Source organism: Scophthalmus maximus, chromosome 6 (assembly GCF_022379125.1).
Source record: "Scophthalmus maximus strain ysfricsl-2021 chromosome 6, ASM2237912v1, whole genome shotgun sequence".
NCBI classification, from domain to species: Eukaryota; Metazoa; Chordata; class Actinopteri; order Pleuronectiformes; family Scophthalmidae; genus Scophthalmus; species Scophthalmus maximus.
Window position 1 is genome coordinate 1,695,001 of NC_061520.1, and position 22,500 is coordinate 1,717,500.

At 45.5% G+C, this 22,500-nt stretch overlaps 1 protein-coding gene across 11 annotated transcripts in view; it reads right to left on the reverse strand.

Moving 5' to 3' along the window:
- The window catches only part of ptprt (protein tyrosine phosphatase receptor type T), a 244,897-nt gene that overhangs the window by 16,225 nt on the left and 206,172 nt on the right, over positions 1–22,500 (reverse strand). For 7 of the 11 annotated variants that reach the window (XM_047332933.1, XM_047332932.1, XM_047332931.1 and 4 more), the window contains 4 exons: positions 8,025–8,110; positions 7,061–7,097; positions 6,547–6,644; positions 5,871–5,987 (listed from right to left, as the gene is read on the reverse strand). In XM_047332933.1, the coding sequence (XP_047188889.1) occupies positions 5,871–5,987; positions 6,547–6,644; positions 7,061–7,097; positions 8,025–8,110 (338 nt within the window). The remainder of the gene's footprint in view (positions 1–5,870; positions 5,988–6,546; positions 6,645–7,060; positions 7,098–8,024; positions 8,111–22,500) is intronic. The other 4 variants (XM_047332935.1, XM_047332934.1, XM_047332936.1 and 1 more) reach the window with 1 other exon arrangement.

Consider the following 22,500-nt stretch of genomic DNA (forward strand, 5'->3'; position numbering starts at 1 on the left):
CAGGGATTGGCTCCAGCCCCCCCGTGACCCGTAAATGGATAAAGCGGTAGACGATGGATGGATAGTGGAGGCCATTTTGTTTCCGGATGGTGACAAATGCATGGAGCTCACAAATCTCATCATGGCCCGCCACTTTCTTTTTTTTCGCAAGCCTAATTTACAGCGGGGATTTCAGTGGATCCTGGGGGCCGCGCTGCGTCTTCGGCTTCAGACGGAGAATTAATCGATCTCGCGGACGTCAAGACGACACTTAGGCCACTTCTGGGAATAAGAGGCTCATTTGCCTAATTTGCCAGAGGAGACTCGAAGACACTGATGGCCATTTTGACTCCGCCAGAAAAGATTAAGTGATTTCACAAATCTCATGATGGCACTTTCAGGGAAAGACTTACAGGACGACGTGCCACAGTTCGGTTCAGCTGCCCAATTTAAAAAGGATATCTCTTGAAAGCTCCTTTCTTTATATAACACGTTGAAAAAAACATCAGAAAACACCAAACTAGGTAGTCAAAGTAAAGTTTCTGCGAAAGATATAATTTCATAACCAAAACACTTGCATTTCAGCAGGGAAGACGGATCCTGCTGGTTGGAAACATGTTATTTTTAACGCCTTAGATAAAAAATAAATTGGAATTGCAACGTACTCTTCCAACGGGATATGGAAAGAGACAGTTTAGTACACAACAATAGAGATAATAGGAAAATGAACTGGAACTGGGCATCCATTGTGGCTCTCCATGTGATAAGCATCTTGACAGTTTAATGATGGGACTTTCCAGAAACACAAAAGGGGCTGGTAAAGACTTTCACTGTTTCACAATGGGGATATTAAGACACTGAGCAGAAAGCAGTTCGGCCTCTCGTCTCAGACAGGCAGAGTTGGCAAACGGCTGGTGAACATTGCGGCTCTATTAGCAGCTGAAGAGCTGAATATTTCCATTGGGAGAAGGTGGAGACCAAAACAGAGCAAAAAGAGAGAAGACACTGGATTTATATTCAACATGAGGCAAGAAAAGAAAGTGCAAATGGATGATATCGTTGTTCTACATCTGTTAGACGTGTAAATAAGTAACTGTTCGCTATAGTGACTAAGGATGCACCGAACGTTCGGTCACCGGAATTGTTTAAGTGATTAAGCGAAAAGACCGAACAATTTTTACCAAACAATGTTTTTTTAATGACCCGATCAAAAAGCTGCCAGCGTGGAATGTAGGACGCAACTAACGATTACTTTCATTATCGATTAATCTGTCGATTATTTTCTCGATTAATCGATTAGTTGTTTGGTCCATAAAATGGTGAAGGATGTCGATCGTGTTTCCCAAATCCACCAAGATGGTGTTTTTTGTTTTGTCCACACATCAAAGATATTCAGTTGACTGTCACAGAGGAGCAAAGAAACCAGAAAATATTCACATTTAAAAAGCTGAAATCAGAGAATTTTGACCTTTTTTTTCATAAAAACTACTTAAACTACTTGAACTACTTAAATATTTATAAATTGTACTTTTAGAATTGATTTTCTTTCCTTGAAAATCAAGACAAAAAAGCAAAATGCACATTTAGGCAATTTTATTTACGCGGTGGTGGAAAAATTTCGGTTTCGGCTTCCGCCAACAATTTCCTCATAGTTCCTTAAAAGTCAACGTTGTGTTCGCAACTTGTTGCACAAAAAACCCAGGACACCGAAGACCTTGAACAAGGAGTCTGGGGGCACCTGGGTGTATTCTGTCAAATGTCAGACCTGTCGACAGCAGCTGTACAACTTTGACAGTTGGTGCCACCTCGCTGAAGACAGCCAACCGTACACCAGCAAAGCCTCAAGGCGTAGAAGTCTGCCTCCCAGATCCTACTACTGAATTCTGACATGCATCTCGGGGCATCCAGCCACATCTCTCCACCTCACGGGGGACGTATACATTTTCTCTAACTTTTTTGACAGCTCCAAAATGCGGCATAAGATATGTATGAACCCTTTCCTTCAGTTACATTCTCCGCAGCACTAACAGGCCTCTGCTTTAATAATTCACACCGATGGATTTGCCTGACTCTGTTTCCGGACTAAACGGATCTTAAATGGAGGGAGCCACGTCCGCCCCAGTTCGGTTTACTGTCTAAGAATAGGACTGGGAGGAAACCTCTGTTATCACAGCTCCGGGTCTGTTCCGACGCAGACGAGGCTGCTGCGGACTTGTTTGCTCTGGCTGAGATTCTTGTGATAACTTGAGAAGCAGGTGTATCGTAGAAGAGGAGATGGACGGAGAGGTAGAGGTCAAGAAAACAGACTGTGAGAGGCAAACCCGAGACGGAGGGAGAGCGACGAAGACATGGAGACGTACTGTACGAGACGGAGAGAGCCACGGAGACGTACAGGAGGAAAGTCAAACTTTCGACTTTCCATTGATCTCCTCTCTTGTGATATCGAAAAGTACTTCCCTAGATCGATGGCGGTCCGACACGGACACGGGCCGGTGATATAAAATATGTATTATTTTTAGAAGCAACAGCAGCTGAAGCCGGCGACTGCGCGTGCAGAGTCTTCTCATCTCAACCTCTTTCCAATCATTTCGCTCAAAACTTTCTTCAATGTAGAAAAATTTAACGTAGACGTTCCAAATGTGACGCAAAGTCTGGGAGCTAACGAGAGACGCCGCACGGCCTTTAGCACTAACACGTCGGTTCGAAACTGCGGACGTGGATATGATAGTTGTGAATTGACCTCTCTGGACGAGGCTGGACCCCCAGGGGCCCGGGGGCCACACCCACAGTAAACGTCTCTCCAGCCATCTGTCCGATTCCGTGCGACACGTGTACGAGCTGCTCGCCAGAGCCGAGTCTGTCTTGGACTGTGCAAACCGCTGAGTCTGGTCCTGCACAGACTCCAGCCGTTGTTTGCTCTCCTCCAGATCCGTGTACCACAGACGTACAGATTACTGCTCTGACGCTCTGGATGCGGCCCATCGGATGAACTAAGCCCCTGTTTATTGTTTGATCACGAGGAAAACTACAGGGAAATCTCAGCAAGACATGAGGCGGGTTTTGTTTGTCTGTGCGGATTGCGTGTCCGTCGGGTTCTTAACCACATGCGGAATCTTTTTTCTGTGACGCTGACCCGATGTACTTGGTGTTGGAAAGTTAAAACTATCCGTACTTTGTGTTCGTGAGCGTCGTACGACTGGAGGCGGCGATATTGTGGATGTTTAGAGAAAACTTACCGTCGCACAGATAAACACTTTGGAAGGAATCCTCTCACTTACACCAGCTCATTACCCTTCTCACCCACAACTACTCCGTTTCACTGATTCTGACACCTTTTGTTCTATCCTGTATCTCTACACACACTTATTCTTTCAGTCTCTCTCTCTGTCAGCCTGTCGTCCTCGGCGCAGCGTTAATCTCCTCGTACGTGCCGTTTTTATTGAGACCCCCGTTTTTCATTATTCGCCGCAATTAAAGCCATTTAACTGTGGTGCAGAACCTGTAAACTCTCCGTCTCGCTTCCCCTTTGTTCACCACACTGACTCACTCGCACGTGTACAGTCGCAAAACCTTACGGCAGTTTAAAGATAGCAGTGGATTTTGTACGAGTGTGCGTGCGTAGTGTGCATTTCTACTTATTAATGCATACAGCGGAATGACAGGCATTTCAAAACCGGCTTTCCTTTGAATCTTAGAGTACATGCATGCACGCACACACACACACACACACACTCACACACACACGGAGGTGGTGTGGATTAATAGCTCCCTAAATGAGCTGACAGCGAGGACTCGAAGACTCGTCTTCATAAGCTGCTTTCACACGAGTGAAGGGGGAAAAGGAAATATGGGATAGAAGAAAAAAAACGGCGAGACAGACGGAGGTAGAAAAAGGGCAAGAAAAAAAAAACCTTCAGTCAGCAGGAAGGACGGAGCAGGGTTTTTTAGTTATACTACACCTGTCTGGTGATAAACATTAGATACTGAATATGTTTTTGACATTTTCAATTTCAAGTTTCCACTTGGAAAGGGGTGGACCTGTCTAGAGCTGCAACAGTTATTTGATTAAATTGATTAGTAATCGACTACTAAATTAAATCGCCAACTATTTTGATAATCGATTAATTGGTTCAAGTAGGACCATACAACTAATCGACATATCAATCCATAATTTAAAATAATCGTCAGTTGCAGCCCTAGACCCGCCTCCTCACAGTTCTCTCATGGTCCAGTGAATGGGAGGCGGCCACAAAATGGCCGCCTCCCTTGTAGCCCCCGCCCCCTTTGAAACCAAATCTATCAAAATATGATGTGAATGCAGTAACTACTTTGTATGCTGCTCTGCAAACGTTGTTTTCAGTAAACGGATAAATGCAAAATAAGTAAACTGAAATAAATTTGCCTTAAGCGGAAAAAAAAGACAGAAGGTGAAAGTTAAATGAAACAACGGAGGCAACGTGGTGCGGAGGAGCAGAGACAAGACTCAAACCAACATGTCAGAAAGTGTTTGTTTTTTAGGAAAATCAGGGATTCGGATCAGGGATTGTTGTGAAGAGCTTTTCCGCTGATTTCCATTCAGCGCGTAGAGCCATCGGAGAACGGCATCACAACAACGACGACGGAACATTTTCCCTCTTTCGCTTGTCGTTCCCCCTCTCAAATCCCTCCCGCCTGATTACAAGGGCCTCAATTATGCTTTCAAACCTCCTCTTAAACAGCCAGAAACAAACAAATATCACCGCTCGCCGCAAATCCCCAATCACACACTGGCAAACATCACGGTGCCATGTAAAGATCCTGTGTAAAAAACAAACAAACAACTAAGACAAAGATATGAAAAGACATATTTTCCATCTCCTTTTTGTGATCACCGAGGTCTTAATGTAAGAAGTCAAGGCTTTCGGTGTGGCCCGACCGCTTGCCTTCAATCTCTTGTCCCTGCTGCCCCAGGGAGCGATTCTCAGTAACAAGTGCTTCTACCCAGACGTTTAACTTTTGATCCAACAATGTCTGTAAAAAGTCAAAACCTTCATTTCATTATGAAACTGTGTCGGCAGTGCATCGGTGCCAGCGCTACTAATTTTACTATCCCTACCAACATTACTATGGCTACTAACGCTACAACGTTACTAGCGCTACTAACGATATTAACGCAACTAACGTTACTAGTGCTACTAACGTTACCAGCGCTACTAACGATATTAACACTGCTAACGTTACTAGCACTACTAACGATATTCACTTTACTAACGTTACCAGCGCTACTAACGATATTAACGCTACTAACATTACCAGCGCTACTAACGATATTAACGCTGCTAACGTTAGTAGCACTACTAACGATATTAACGCTACTAATGTTACTAGCGCTACTAACGATATTCACGCTACTAATGTTACTAGCGCTACTAACGTTACTAGCGCTACTAACGTTACCAGCGCTACTAGCGATATTAACGCTGCTAACGTTACTATTGCCGCTAACGTTACTAGTGCTAATGCCCGTGCTAGCACTGAGTGTTGTTGGTGGAATTTCCACTCTTATCTTCCTTCGTGGCTGCTTCGTTCTTTTTTTCGGAGGCATTTTAAGTTCACCAGCACTTGAGTTGATCAGCTCGGAGTCTTATTCTTGGCTCAATTTGCGCAGGATATAAAGGTAAATTCAGGAATCTAGTGAAGGAGCTGGTTTCACTACGCTTATCCTCTACGCCGCCATCTTGCTTCCATGAAAAGCCTTTTTTTGTTGTCGTGATGGAAGGAAAAGAAAATCTTAACATGTATTTATTACTTAATTTGCTCTGATTGTCGGAATCCCCCTGATTCATTGGGTCAAGAGTTCCCGAATAACGAAGATATATATTAAAAACAAAACTCAGCGTCTTTGTTTTTACCTTTTGGACGGTGAACGTCCGTATGACGTATTCTGCCAGCGGCTCGGTTTCTATCAGGGTCACCTTGATGTCTCCATACACCTCCATCTCATCGGGCCAGTAACGCACACACTTCACCTGGGAAAAAAGGAAATCTTACATTATTTAAATATCCCTCACATTGCCAGATGAGGTCTGAGGTCAAGATGGTGATCACCGGGATTAATGTAATGGATGAATAATGTCAATGATTGCGTTACCTCTCTTGCGTTATGGATGGCTGCTTAGTAGAGATTAATTATTTGACATTTGTAGGATATTGACTTAGTAAGGTAATTTATAACCCAGTAGTCTCGTAGAGGCAGATGTGTCTCCTGTAACTAAGGACTACACGTTTGTGTACAGATGTTTGTAGTCATGAAATATTTTACTTGTTTATTCCCACTTCTGTTGCTTGTTGGATTTACTGCTCTTATCACTGTGGCAATGGAACGGGGTAAAAATAAACAACTCTTACGGTTTGTTCAATCAACATAAGAAGAGGTATTTTCATCTCATATCTTAATAAAAACACGATGACTTGGAATTTATTATGTCCGTAATCCCATATCTCCACAGGTGTGGGGCCTTCTTCAACAAACGCACACACATGCACACAAACATCTTGTAATCCCACGGATGATGACGGTGAACTCACCCTGCCCACTTCCACGAGGTTGGTAACCATGACGATAGAGGCCGAGTTCTCCTGCCAGACCATCCTCCAGAAATCCCTCACCGTCTCCTGCATGGGTCCTGACGGACACACGCACACACACGCAAAAAGTTAGAGATATAAATATACTGACGCACACGCACACAACACACGCACACACTCTGACATCATTTAAAAATGCATGAGCACTGACAGGGAAGACTAACTCAAACACACACATAAAACATACACAGGGAAAGCACACACACACACACACACACACACATGCACTCACACGTGCACTCACACGCTATCAATCCAAGATAGTGGTTCGTGGGTTTTGAGGTAATGGGGTCTTAAATTTGTCACGGTGGATTTTATAGGCCGGTTTAGATTTAGGAGGTTGTGGTAATAGCCTTGCCGCCCAAAAAGGGTGACATTTACCAGGTGGCTGCTACACACACACACGCACACACACAAACAGACACACACACACTCATCACGTCACTTTAATTACCTTGTGTGGCGATGTAATGTCTGGGTCTATGGTACCCCTGTGAGACAAGCATAGAAAAAAAATCTTAGTCGCCTCCATCTTTTTCTTCCCAGACTCTCATTTTCTCTATTTTAGTATGCCACCTTCCTTCCTTCCTGCCTTCCTTACCTCTCTCTCGCATCAGTCCCACCCCCCCTCTCTTTTTAAATTTGTCCAGTCGCCCTCTCCGGTTCCCACCGCTCCTCCCAGCAGCACAACTCAAGGTCGTTTTCCAAATACACACCAATTTTTAAATAACAGAAGGAATGTTAACTTTTACCTCCATGAAAAGCAACGACTCTCCAACCAACAATCACCCCCCTCCCCTCCTCAGCCCCGACTCCCCCATGTGGGACACATAACCTCGCAGAGATGAAAGCATTTATCACTTGAACAATGTCATCGAGGGCTGTACGCTGGTGTAACCAACCAGGGCCTTTCTGTGTGGAGTTTGCATGTTCTCCCCGTGTGTGCGTGGGTTCTCTCCAGGTTCTCCGTCTTCCTCCCACAGTCCAAACACATGCAGAATGGGGTCAGGTTCATTGAGACTCTGAATTGACCGTAGGTGTGAATGTGAGAGTGAATGGTTGTCCGTCTCTGTATGTGGCCCTGTGATAGGCTGGAGACCTGTCCAGGGTGAACCCCGCCTCTCGCCCAATGTCAGCTGGGATTGGCTCCAGCCCCCCAAGTCCCTTAAATGGATAAAGCGGTAGACGATGGATGGATGGATGGACATTGTCATGGAGACCACGCTGTTCGTCCGTGTGTGGCTGTTCGATTTGGAAATAAACACTCTGTACCAAATGCATTAAGTCTCTTTAAAAGCTCAGGTCAGCTGTGAGCGAGGGAGGAAGTCCACGAGCCGAGCGCTCCACCTGGACGGCAGAGGGGAAACTGGATGGATGGATACGAGTGTGTGTGTGTGTGTGTGTGTGTGAAGACTCACGTCGATGTAATTGGCGTTGATGTAGTCGGAGTGGGGGTCTCCCTCCAGCAGCTGCAGGCGGACCCTGGTGTGGTCGTCTGTGGGGTCAGATAGCAGAAAAAATACAACAGGCCTAAAGTTACATTTACCCACAGATCGGAGCAGCTAACAGTTTGGCCGGGGGGGAACATGGAGAACTGACCACCAGGTCCGTCAGGACCACAGGTATCACAGCACCGGCTGCTGGTCTCAACTCTTTATGAACCACAACATTTTACACTGTGGATGAGCTAATTACGACAGCTTCTTTCAACAGTTACACAAGCAGCATCATGAAAAAGTCTCGGTTGTGGGAGACTGGAGATCATCGTCCACTTTCTGTCTCCTACCAACATTCAATCTTTCCGTCAACCAAGGAAATGTAACTGTCTTAACTTAACCGAACCACAAACATATAGAAATGCAATATCACAACTAAGAACACGACGAGACCAAAGACTGTATTTAAATATGGACGTACGGTCACAGGGTCCGGAAAACAAAGCACAATGCGGAAGTGCCTGAAGCCTGTATTCTCTGGAATCACCAGCAGAGGTGACGTCACGGTGGGTTGATACTTGAACTAAAAGAACGAATATGAAAAGTCACCACTTCTGTCTGACTACGGAGGTTTGGATTGTGACATAAGTTACATAGTGATAAAATAAAGTCACTACAATGTATCTTATTAAAAAGTAACCGTGCTTTAGTTGCATTGGATGGCTAAATCGTATAGGTGGAGCACATATTGTGTATAAAAATATATGGTAATGTATAAAAAACATACAGTTTGCCTGATATATTGTATGCAGTAATGACGTGTACATAGCTTGGCTAAGCGTGGGACCACTCAGTTCATTTTCGATTTCCAAAGGACGCAGACCAAAATGCTTCCGGACGCAATTGGACAGACCTACAACCTGTGAGAGCAATGAGTCATGTGACGTCTGTTGAGCAACAGACGAGAGCAGAGAGGAGACGTGTCTGTGATGTCAGTGATGATGGTTCTACGATGTCTGTGAACCAGTGTTGTCGTCTTTGTGGGAGAAATGTGAAAATATCAGTTACTTTGAGTCAAAATGCTCGTTCATCGGCGGCAGCCATCTTGGTTATTTAGAAAAGCTGCTTCTCTCCGCGTCACGGTATAAACCCCGCCCACTATCAGATAACCGGTTGTGATTGGACCGGCAAGATTTCTGCCGGAGGGAAAAATGGAGGAGATTCAGACCGAGAAAAATAAAAAATGAGCTCCCAGAGTTCATCTGGGTCAGACTATGTATCGGTATCGTTAACATTGTAACAGACTGTATGAAAACAAGGTGAAGCGGCGCCGTCAACGGCCCCGTGGTGGGCAGCTTGTAAACACACCTGCCCACCACTACAGGTGTCACATTTCCATCACTGCCGATCAAAGCGATGTCCCTTTTTCAGCCTGAAGACGAAAGCCAGATGTTAGTGGTGGGTTTTCTTTTGCTCAGCGAGAGAAAGGATAATCATAATCCCTTCGCGACGAACCCGTCACAGTGCTGCGATGCCCACAAGCATCTGTCTCGAGCTGGTACTTAAAAGAATTAATGTTGTGGAGAGAAAGCGAAAACCAAAACGATAAAAAATGACTGTTTAAATAAGTGTTATGAAATTAAACAGACGGTCTCACTGGTCATATCACATATTACACACTCATTACTTTCAGTCGGATTTAATAATCTACCGCAACGCTTGAAAAGGGTGACACATCATTGTATTAATTATATGCTTTTTTTATGGAACTACATTTTTATTTTATTAATGTGGAATTAATTGATGAAAGTCATATGCAACTGAGTGTTTTTACACGTGGTTTCATCCTTGAAAAAAAGTAGTACATATCAAAAATGTAACTTAAATTGACCTTAATGAATCCTAATTTAAAATTATATATATATAAATTTTAAAAAATTTAAAAATCTAAAATGCAACTTAAATTTACCTTTATAAATCCTAATTTAAAATTATATATATATATATATATATATATATATATATATATATATATATATATATATATATAGGTAAATATACCATACGTCCTCTTGTAAATGTCTAGCGACACGTCACATTAGCACAAACATGTCTCTGTGCTGTGAAGCACGAAAACTAAATCTGCTTTTTCTTTTTTACTCCTCTCCCCTTGTTATAGGGTCAATTATTTTGTCCGGGGCTCTAATAGCCTCCATGATATTAGGACGCGCGCTGCACGAGGGTGATTACAGCTAATTGCCTGCGGTGATTTGTTGTTTAGTCGTTGCGTGGCAACGGCAGGTGAGTGCAGATGAGAGCGCAGGTGACTGAGCCTGATTTTCTCCACGTTTCTCTCTCAGACTTTTTGTTTGGTTTTTGCTCCAGTTCCTCCGAGATATAAAAACACACATCTAAAAAATATGACCGCCGGACGTCTGTCTCTGGCCCCGTCGGTCCGATCTCCTCGCCGTGCGTATTAAAATTAACAAACGATCTCTGTTCAGATCAGAAATAATCTCAGTCCGTTCTAACTCACCCGAAGACGCACATCACGTGACCATTGACGTATACTAGGGTCACGGTTGTGTCGCTGTAGGTCGGTTGCTTAGTGACAGGAAACGCTAATAACGAGAAACAACAACGTTTCTTTCCTTTGACCGACGGCGAGCTGGAACTGTTGCAGACAGGAAGTGTTCATAAGGTCTTGCCTTCACCTTCACTGGTCGCCGAGTCGTGGCCATTAACAACCAATCAGGAAGCGAACGCTGGTTCACGGCGTCATTGTTTCCAATTTTTTTGTCCGTCCACACGTCCGTTTTCAGACTAAAACGGGACGAGCAGTGTTTCAAATCCAAAGTACGGTGGACGGCAGGTGTAACCGTAACAACAGCGATGTGTTTTTTAGAACTCAATCGCGTACTAGTGTGGAAGTTAAAGCCTAAAGCCGACTGGTCAGGATCGTTTAGGGTTCAGTCTTAGTAAAGCAGTAATGGTGCGTTCACAAACCACCGTGCAAAACGTTTCTCCTGTCGTCTTTCAGACACGGACGTCAGTGACTTCGGGAGAATCTCAAATGCTGATGAGGCTTTCGAGACATTGCGAATATTTTTCGTGAATACTTGACTCGAGTATATTCTTTTTAACGCATCATAAGACCAACTGGAGGATGAACAGTCCAATTCCAAGTTTCTGCGTTTACGGGAGCAACCAGTACAGGACCCCGTCGATCAGACGTGGATTCTTTGAAATTCCTCGACCAGGAAGTACCCAAGAAAAGTTGTAGATCTCATACGAGACACACGTGCTCAAGTCAATTACTATGCACTTACTCCACACCCTCACCTTTTACTGCGCTACACGAGCGTAACTCCCTCCAGTGATACTATATATCGATGAACATAAATCGTTGTAATACGGAACAGCTGCATTCAAAATCTCTCAGTGAATCCGCTTCCTCGATCGTCACCTGGAGGAGAATTATGTACGAGCAGCTTCTATATCCGAGTCATTTTTCCCAGTTCTGGCTGAGAGGCAACGATGATGGCAGCACGACTCCACTCTGCAGGTACAAGATACTGTCATCAGCCATCAGCTCACACACACACACACACACACACACACACACACACACACAAACACACAACAGGGGGTAATCTGCCCGCCTTCTGCTCTTTCCCTCCCTGCCTCTACTCCACCTCTTCTACCCTCTTCTTCCAATTTTCTTTTCTCCATCCTCTCCTCTCCTCCTCCTCCTCCTCTCCCTTTGCCTTTTCTTCTCCTCACTCGTCTTCCTCTTGCGTCATTTACCTTCCTCTCCCTCTCCTCTTGCCCCGTTCTGTCTAGATCCCTCAGACAGCAGTAATTACACAGGGCCAGTGTCACAGGCTGTCATAATAATACGGGAGCCGCCAATTTGAGGCTCGACGCAGGGACGGAGGGAGGGGGGGAGGGAGGGGCCCTTTCCCCTTCTCTCTGCCCAGGGAGGGGAGCCTCTAATTGGGCTGAGATGGCAGGAGGTACTGGCTTGCAAACACTGCAGATCTGGACACAGGCCACAGGTTTGAAGGGGCTGACAGTGTGCGTGCGTGCGTGCGTGCGTGCGTGCGTGCGTGTGTGTGTGTGCGTAAATTAGTATGAAAAAGATTTTGATGTCAAACTAAAAACCTGCAACAACCTCAAACACACACATGGATTTGTCTCCCTGACGAGGAACCTCAGCGAAGACTAATCACCTCCATTTAAATCCAAATAAAAGAAATGTAATACTCATTTCCAATATTATAGAAAAAGCCTTGAGTCTTAACATTTAGATCAAGTTCTGGATCATAGACTGACTATTAAGATGGACGACATCATGGTTGCGGTCGCGTTGTAGGTGCCACAACAGGATAAGAGATCGCAACGTGATTGGCACACGTTACATTAAAGCACACGTTACATTAAACCATGCAGATGGTTTCTGTCGTTTCAAGTGTTTCTGTTGAGTTCGGTCGATTGTCACGATTCACAGCTGAGACTGACTCGTGATTGGTCGAGCCTGGACACTCAGCACAAGATGGCGGCACCCGTAGTTTGGCTAAGTTATTGTACACTGAAGAAAGAATATTGTTAAGCAACTTAAAAAATATATATTCAACTAATTAAAGATACAGTGTCTAATATTTAGAGGAATTTATTCACAGAAATTGAATATATTGTCCATAACTTTGTGTTCATATATGAGTTAAATATAGTCACATGAGGTGGACCCGACCTCCGTGTGAGTCTCAGAATACGTCGCGTTCACGTAGAATTTTCAGGCGCTGCAGGAAACTGGAAATGGAATTGGCGGTGCGCCGCCATAGAGTGTCCCCTGTCGGTCGCTCAGTTGGTTGCGGTTTGCAACTTCACCACCAGATGCCGCCAGAGAATTACAAAAACACACACACACACTGGCGCTTTAAGTGTGTTCGACCTAACGTCACGAAGTTGTGACTTTAGTAATATTTTTGAGTTGGTAAGCAATTTTCAGGGAACTGGAGACGCGTCGTCCATCTTCATTTAGCGTCTACGATCTGCATGTGGAAGTGGAGTATCGATGTGCACACGGGCTCGTGTTGACGTCTGCAGCTGCGGAGCAACAACAGAGTCACAGAAGCCGATGTGTCCAAGGGCGAAGGGGCCACACACCCATTACTCATTAATGAGCTCACTCCTCTGCCCCGTCTCCTTCTCCTCGTGACCTTGCCACCTCCCCCCTCCTCCCCTTCCCCTCTCATCCCGTCTCCTACCGTCTTCTTCACTCTCCTCTCTGCTTTTATTTTGGCTCTTCACTTTCTCTCTTTCAGTGTCTCATCGTAGTGTCTCATCGTGTCCCAATTCCCCAAAGTTTTGCCGGGAGAACTTGTTATCTTGTAGCAGAGAGCTGTAATTTGAAGCCATCAGATCAGATTGTGTTTGTACTGAAAAGCGCCGCACACAAGTAAAACAAGCCGGAGCCGCCGGAGTCTAATGACGGCTGCTGCACCACAACAGCAAAACAAGGGGCAGCTCTTAAAAATCAAAAGGTCACAATGAGGCTTATTTTTACACTATACACCAAAAGTCCAAAAAAAGATCTCAGTTGGAGCAGGAGATCTTATATGGAGTCGTTGGATTTCCAGTTTCATGAATATGTAGACGTTTTAATGCTTTATGAGGCCGGATTTCTTTCCCACTCGATGAGGCACAAAGACATTGATGAAGTACTTTTATGTTACATAAGCCAAAATGAAATCCCCCCACTGAAAACAGCATTAATGAGTTTTCTTTAACCCCACGTGGACCTGACTCGGATCGCGTTGGAAAATGTATTTGATCCATGACCTTTTCTGAACCGCGTATTAAGAGACTACATATCCCCGCCTCAGCTTCCTCAATGTTCTCCCCAACAATCCTGGGAATTTTATATTTCCATTCCCACAGGAGGCCATTTGCTTTTGATATATTTACATCTTAAACCCAAAACTGTAAATATTGTCACCACACATAATTAGCTATAAGTAATCAAATGGAGCATAACATGTCAAGCGTACAGCAAAACCCTTTGTGGGTTTTGGACAAAAAGCTCAAACTTTAACTTGTTTAAACCTCATTGAATTAAAAAACCGACTGAGCTTTGTGCAGATCACAGTTTGGTCATTTGAGTTATGAGGCAGTTAAACCTCCACTTACTGCCCGTCGTGTTCCATTGTCTCTCCGGAAGCCTGAAAAGAGCAAAGAAAGAGTAGCCGAGCTCTTTCTTTCTGCTGGAGAGCGAACGACGTGAAGCCTCGATATGCCCATTAGGTTTTATTTGACAATGCTGTAGAAATATGCTCGGGTATAATATCATACAATAGAGCTTTTAATACTGAATAGATGCATGATGGGAGATTGCTGCTACTTAAACACTGAAACACGTTCCTCCTCCTAAATGGCGACCTGCTAATTCCCCTCCTGCGATTACTTTCCTCCACGATGACGGACGTTAAAGGATCATCAGCATACGGCCATCGGGTATAAGAAGAGTTGCTGCCTTTATCAACAACTCTGTACTTCAACTTGAGCAAGTGAAGCAAAATTCACGTGTACTCGCTTCTTTGAATTGACTTTGGATGTAATCTCATTGTGCGGAAAAATTTGCTTCGCGTTTGGTTTGAACGCATCATAAGATCAACTGAAGGACGTTTATTTTGACCTCTACGTTTCCGGGGGCAACCAAAATACAGTATTCTGATTGTCAGACATGGATTCTACGATGAAATAAATGAAGGTCCTATGTGTAATATACGACCAAATCGTCCGTTTGCTAAATTAGCATCTCTACCGGTGACACGTCTCACACCTAACGCCACCGCTGACCTCTAGTGGCCGTGAACGTAACGACCGCTAGAGGTCTGCGATCTTTAACTCAGGTCTAAGCCATTTTTTCTTCTATTTTTGCTCCGCCTCGTCCCCTAGTGTAATAACGCTTGTATAACCTAAACCCGGTAATGTACAGTCAAGTTATATACATCTCCTTTTTCAGGATCAGAATATGTGCTCTACAATGATGTCCCATGAATGTCTATTAGTTATATGACCATAAAGACAAAACAAAAATAGTTATCTGACCATAAATTCATTAAAATGACGTACAGAATAACAATGATGAAGATTTTTCCCTTTTGAAGGTTGTTCTTCCAAGTCTTGGTTATTAGGGAAAACGATATAATAAGTACAAATAAGTCCGGACTGAACATCTCCAAATGTGCAAAGGAGAATCTACATATTCACGCTGTTCTACTGATTATTTTAGTTGTTTCCTTCACATTCACAGTTCAGGGGTTGGGGGGGAGGTACTATCTCATTCTCATTCCATAATCATTGGCCAACATTTTCAATCAGTCACCAACACAGTGTCTGATTGGTAAGAAGTCCGTGACGAAGCCTCTGATTGGTCAAAGATCCAAAATGGTACGGCTGGTAGGGCGCTGACAACAAGAACAACAAAAGCCGTTTTTCGTCACCAAAAAACGTGATAAATGATCATAAGAGTCATTCAATGTTGGATTTATCATCGTGGACAAAAAAGACACAGAACTACAAGTCTTCTGAAAGGGCCACAGTGGCACTGAAGCTCTGGTTGGAGCGGCGCAAGTGTTGAGCTTCTCGCCAAAAGAAACGTACCAAGAAACGTAAGTCGCTGGCATAAAGTGTTGAAATGTCAACTTTTACGACACATATGACGTCGCCGATCCGAGACGGTCTACAGAGACCACAGAGGGAATGTGCTGCTCGATAAACGACCTATGTGCTCGTCCTTGTTGCTCGTCGTGTATTTAAGAGAGTAGCTCGATGCTGACAGGCAAAACATCGACGACCATCCAGCCCCTTAACAAGACGCGTTACTCCTCATCTGCACCGCTGCGAAAAAGACACAACTCAGAACCAACGTCCACGTTAAACAGATGGAGCTGGTTTTTCACAGTGATGGGGGGAAAAAATGCTCGCAGTAGCAAGTTGAAACTGCTGAACAAGATGTTTTTTGCTCTTCCGCCCTCTCCGTCTTCCCTCTCATCTCCTCCTCCTCCTCCTCCTCCTCCTCCTCCTGCTGCTGCTCTTCTCGCCTCACGATGTTTTTTCTTCTTCCAGTAGCCACTAAGCAGGGAATGTGTCTGTCACAGATATACTTAATCAGTTAACTCCCCGCGGAGCTCAACTCGCTCGCCACACACACACACACGCCGCCGTCAGCGCGGCTCAGGGCATTAGGGGAATTTAATAGCACGTGTGATTGAGCGTATGTGTGTAAGAGACTGAGTAGCGTGTAAGTGTGTTAAAGTGTGTGTGTGTGCGTGTGTGTGTGTGTGTTTCTCGTCACTTCCCTTTTCCGCGGCTACTCGCGTGTTCCGGAGCGTCTTTGGGGTTTTTGTGTGTTGAAAGGTTTGTGTGCGTGTGCGGTTTTCAAAGTATACCGGCAGAGTGTTTCAAGTGATGTGAGTGTGTGTGTGTGTGTGTGTGTGTGTGTGTGTGTGTTGAGGGGTATTATAGTGTGTGTAATAGCTTATTAAGACCAGAGCTCCCTGCAGCTGCTGTGTCAAACAACTCCGAGTGTTGTCCACTTACACACTCGTACACACAAACGCACACCTCAAGATGCTGTTTCCAGCTGTTTGAAGGCTGCCGAGCGAGCGAGGGGGGGGGGAGCGGGGGTGCAGAGCTGAATTAGTTCATCATATCACTACGTGGAACGCGTGAAAACGAAATACCCCAATCGTACAATGCCAACTTTTCCATTTTGTAATAATCCCATTGCACGAGCACATCATTAAAACCTTAGGGGTCATTATGATTTGTCCGTCTATGCAAGCTTCAGGTCGTGTCCAAAGTCCCACAGGATGCAGGGATACGTAGGTAGAAGACGCGGGACCTTGTGTCGTGAGACGATCAGCGCCTCCTCTGCTGCTTGACGAGAGAGAGCGTCGCGATACGGGAATGAGCGCTTGTACCTGAGCTCTTTACCCACGACCTCGTCCTCCGCTCCTCCTGTAATCACACGGGACGGGGAGAGGTATCAAGGTCTGCTCCGGGGCTCTGCATATTTACCTTCCTCTTTACCTCTGGCTGTGAAACGTCAGTGTCAAGTCCCTGTTTGTCCAAGGACACCTCTTCCTTCAGTCGGCTCGTGTGCCGAGCCAGACGGAGGACGAGGTTTCACTCAGTGCAAATATATGAGGAGTGAAATAGTCGGCCCCGTCGTGTTCCCGCTCCACGTACAAGTACGAGTACGAGTAGGAAACTGTCTTTTAACCAAAAAAACACCTGGAACCTTTGGGACCAGGAACTGTCTTTACAAGGAACCTCTGGGTTCCTGCAGACCGCTCCCTCAGACGAATTCTGGGAGCTCATTTTTAAATCTGCTCTGCCAGACTCACGGTCTGGATCTCCTTGCCGGTCCAATCACAACCGTCCGCCTGATAATGGGCGGGGTTTTGTACCGCGACGCGGACGGAAGAGACATACGTGAACAACCAAGGCGGCTGCCGCCGACGAAGAGTTACCGGAAAGGTTCCCCGTCGCTGGGGAGCGGGTGGGGTCCTTCTTCACTCCGTATCTCGTAGACCTCTAGACGGCGGCGCATCTCATCACTTCCTAATTCATTCATCCACAATCAACCATCACACATTGTCAATGATCACGGATCATCATTAACAGCCATCAAACGGATATCCACATCAGCCCCGTGAAAGATGACACATAATCACTCATAATCCTCCACGTCCTAATTAAAAGGAAATACAACCGCTGATGAAGTCATTACTTCGTCGGCCCCCTTCCGTCATCTGATGCGACTGTTAAAAATCAAGACCCGGCGCTCGGCGTGTCCCCCCCCCCCTCCTCCCCGACCGCTTCTGAAGAGGAACAATGATTAACTGCAATCACCGACTAGTATTAATAATGATAATAATAATAACACCGTCGCAGGCGTCAAAAAATCTGCCTCATTATCGCCATTATCTGTGCGCTTACCTCCGACTGGGAGCCGCAACAGAAAAAAACGTTTCATCATCGGGCGCCGGAGACGCTGGGGAACGTGAGGAGTCTTTTTCTCCCGAGTCATTTTCTTCCTGTTTTTCACTCGTTGTTGTTGTTGTTGTTATTTACAGTATGTGTGTCACTGTCGCTCTTGAGTATTTCTGTTCAAAGTAGAGGAATCAACACCAGGGAACAAAGATGGATGCCACCTCAGTCCTGGTATTTCAGTAGGAATCATTTTTATTTTAGTGCGTATAGTGTTTTTTTTATTTCTTTGTTTGTTTTGGGGGTTGTTGTTTATTTTGTTTGCTTTTTGTAGGTTTGGAAATTATTTTTATTGACTTTTATTATAATTTTTCGCTTCTAATGTTCATACAGCAGTTACCTTGTATGACCAAGAAGCTGTAGAATTTGCTGTTTAAAAGATTCAATAAAGACAATGTTTTCCAACCAACCAGGGCCTTTCTGTGTGGAGTTTGCATGTTCTCCCCGTGTGTGCGTGGGTTCTCTCCAGGTTCTCCGTCTTCCTCCCACAGTCCAGAGACATGCAGAATGGGGTCAGGTTCATTGAGACTCTACATTGACCGTAGGTGTGAATGTGAGAGTGAATGGTTGTCTGTCTCTGTATGTGGCCCTGTGATAGGCTGGAGACCTGTCCAGGGTGAACCCCGCCTCTCGCCCAATGGCAGCTGGGATTGGCTCCAGCCCCCCGCGACCCTCAAATGGATAAAGAGGTCGACGATGGATGGATGGAAAAACAACGGACGAGCCTCCTCTGTTACAGTTGAGGATTAATGAGCCCAGATTGAGGAGCGAGATGTCTAACACCCATGGGGGCTGATGCTGTCGGTGTCCATGTGGGTTTTTTTTTCCCCCAGCCGGAGTCTGAGTGACTGCTTCACTGTGAACAGATTGTCATGCAATAAAAATCTGAGTTTCTTTTTCAACGTTCATCAACGCAGATTTCTCTTGAAATGAGTGAGAAAGTGAGGACTGAGAAACATGGGTCGCGAAAAACAAAAGAGGAATTCTTCTTATTACACTGTCGGTGGAACAACGTCGCAGCAGACTGCTGCACTGCTGCGAGCAATCCAGAGCAAACTAGACTGCTGTGTGTGTGTGTGTGTGTGTGTATGTGTGTGTGTGTGTGTGTGTGTGTGTGTGTGTGTGTGTGTGTGTGTGTGTGTGTGTGTGTGTGACAGCCCGGGCGATGCTAATATTTATTGTGTTTCTTTGGTCAACACTTCAGAGGAGTTTGTTGGCGTCGTGACTTCAGAGCAGCTCGGCAGACGTGTTGAGAGTCGGCGCCAGAGAAGAGAAGAGAGGAGGAGGAGGAGTAACACACACACACACACACGATCATAAACACAACCTGCGCTGTTATGACAAGCAACGTGATGCAGGAGGAGATAGTGATCATACCGCCGATGTTTGGACGTGCGACACTAACCCAACATGAACTCCTGAGGAAAAAAGATCAAGTGAGACGTAGAAGCGTCGCTTCCTCACAGACTTCTATATAAAACAACCAGTGGAGTCGCCCTCTGCTGGTCAGTACAGAGAACACACAGGCTTCGGGCACGTCCGGACCCGGTGACGCTACGTCCATTTTTATATACCGTCTACGGTCGTTGTGCAAAAGTTTAATACAAAATTCGTGAATGTTGTGCTGCTGCCAAATGATTCTCATGAAGCCAAACAGCCTGAGCGTACACACACACACACACACACACACACACACACACACACACACACACACACACACACACACACATATGTCCCGTTGGCACAGTGTGTAAATGCTATGGCCAACAAATCTGTTTTATTCTGAAGGCATGCGTCTGTTGAATTATAAAATGACCATATGGGTCGGGGTTGTCCTATGGACTATAAAGAGGGCTGAGGAGGAGAGGAAGAAGAAGAAGAGGAGAGGATGATGAAGAAGAGGAGAGGAAGAAGAAGAAGAGGAGAGGAAGATGAAGAGGAGAGGAGGAAGAAGAAGCAGACAGATGCCTGTAATGAGGAAACACTACTTGCGCTTTGACTCCACCCATAAACTGTCAGAGGTAATCACAAGGGATGGATGAGAGAGGAGAGGAAGAGGGAGAGAATAAAGGAGAGAGGGAAGGAGAGAAGGATGGAGAAGGAGGGAGAGAGGGAGAGAAGGAGAAGGAGGGAGAGAAGGAAGGAGAGAAGGATGGAGAGAAGGAAGGAAGGACCCATAAACTGTCAGAGGTAATCGGACAGGATGGATGAGAGAGGAGAGGAAGAGGGAGAGAAGGAGGGAGAGGAGGATGGAGAAGGAGGGAGAGAGGGAGAGAAGGAGAAGGAGGGAGGCAGGGAAGGAGAGAAGGAGGGAGAGGAGGAGGGAGAGAAGGAAGGAGAAGGAGGGACAGAAGGAAGGAAGGACCCATAAACTGTCAGAGGTAATCAGACAGGATGGATGGATGAAAGAGGGAGGAGAAGAAGAAAGGGGGAGGAGAAGCTAACAAGAGGACAGAGGGGGGAGAGGGTGAAGGTGAAAACATGGGATATGAAAGAAACGAGAGAATAAAGTTGAAGTGATGAGTCAGTGGAAGAGAAGGAGGAGAGGAGAGGAAGGAGAGAGTCAAGTTGCGAAGACGGGAGGCGAGTCAGGAGGACAGGAGGCCGGTAGATTAACTTTTACTCTGTGTGCTGGAGGGATTTGAAACGTGGCGTCAGCCGTTTGTGTTTGGCAGATGGCTGGAGGAAGAGTGTGTTCACACTCCGACTCGTATCAGCCCAAACTGATTCAGAGGGAGGGAGGAAGTCAAATGTCCTCAGGAGGATGAAGAGATTATCACAGCCGCCCTCCGAGGGGACGCTCAGGACTCGAACCTGTGTGTTGGTTTGAAGTCTCTCAAAGCTAAAGTTCACACACGTCGACGTAAATCTGACAACGATCAAAGATCGCCGACACTGGACGGAGAACCACACTTGACTGTGCCTGGCGACTGGATCAGACTTTGACCAGGCGAGATCATTTGAAAACCCTCCTCTGGATCTCCAGCGGCGACGTATGGGGGCGGCCATTTTGTTTTGTTTTTTTTAAAACTGGAAAACATGGAATGTCTCCGAAGTTGCCGCGTGCTCCCTCAGTGTGAACCACATGACGTTTCTGAATGATTCAATCCCACGTCTGCAGTCGGTATCAAAATGGCCGCTGTACCCTGGGTCGTCGGTTCGATTCCCTGGCTCACTTGAACCCAGGCTGCGTCAGGAAAAAAATTAAACATAAACCTATATTGCAAATCAAATTGGAGTATGGCGATGGACTGTTGTCTCTGTGTCTCTGTGCGTTGATTCAAAGTAATTTTTTAAAAGATTGAGGACTTTTCTACATTTCTACTTATTGTCTGGGGGTGGGGAATCTGTCCCGACTCTTAGAAGTTTAGTCTAGTTTGTCACGACTGGTCCAACTACTTGGCCGAGGAGGTCTCAGACCCCAGAGCGTTTTAAGAAAAGTTCCATAAAAAACTATGCAAATCTTTTTTAATAAGGATTTTGGCGGTAAATAATGTGCGACATAATTCTGAGAGAGATAGAAACACCCGCAGAGGCCGAATATAGGCAGGGTTTTGGGACAGCATGCACTGACCACCTGTTGATCTGTGTAAGAAACCTTCCTTTGTGTTTTTATTCTGAGAGAGCTAAATAGACCCACAGAGACATAAAACTGTCGCCGCAGGTCTCAGGCCCCCGAGGGGTTTTCAAGAAAAGTTCAGTAAGAAAAATAAAGTTTAAAACTATTCAAATCATTATGAATAAGGATGTTGAGGGTAAAACATAACAGTGGGGTTGGGGGCTCAGGAACGTACAGTCCCGGCTGCGGCGGCAGTGTACAGTCTGTGCGACGGAGCGTGACTCCCACCGTGAGAGACTTTCAGCTCTGAGCGCTGAGGCTCCACGACGAGGAAGGAAGCAAATCCCCCGGTTTTCGTTCCGAGAGGCGAAACCAGAGTTCAGCCCGACTAAAGCAAAACACAGAAGAACCTTTAACCCGTGTTTAAAGTTTCAGCCGCAGCCGGTCGCTCGCCGCCCGTCTCGCCATATTTCCTTGTTCTAATAAAGACGGCTCGCACACACACACACACACACACACACACACACACACACACACACACACACACACACACACACACACACACACACACACACACACACACACACACACACACACAGTCCTTTCTCCCCCCTCCAGGACCTTGTACAACATTTTCTCAAGAAAATTAGTCTTTTTTTTTTCTTCCTTTTACAATCACAGCAGGCGAAGACGGACAGTTTCCATTACCCAGGCCCCTTGTAATTAAAGGATTTGTACTAATGGCAAATTTATCATAATTCCTGCCGGCTATCAAGACCCTGTCAGGTCATTTCATTCCGCCGCTGTCTTTTCATTTGAAAGCCTTCAGGTTAGTGC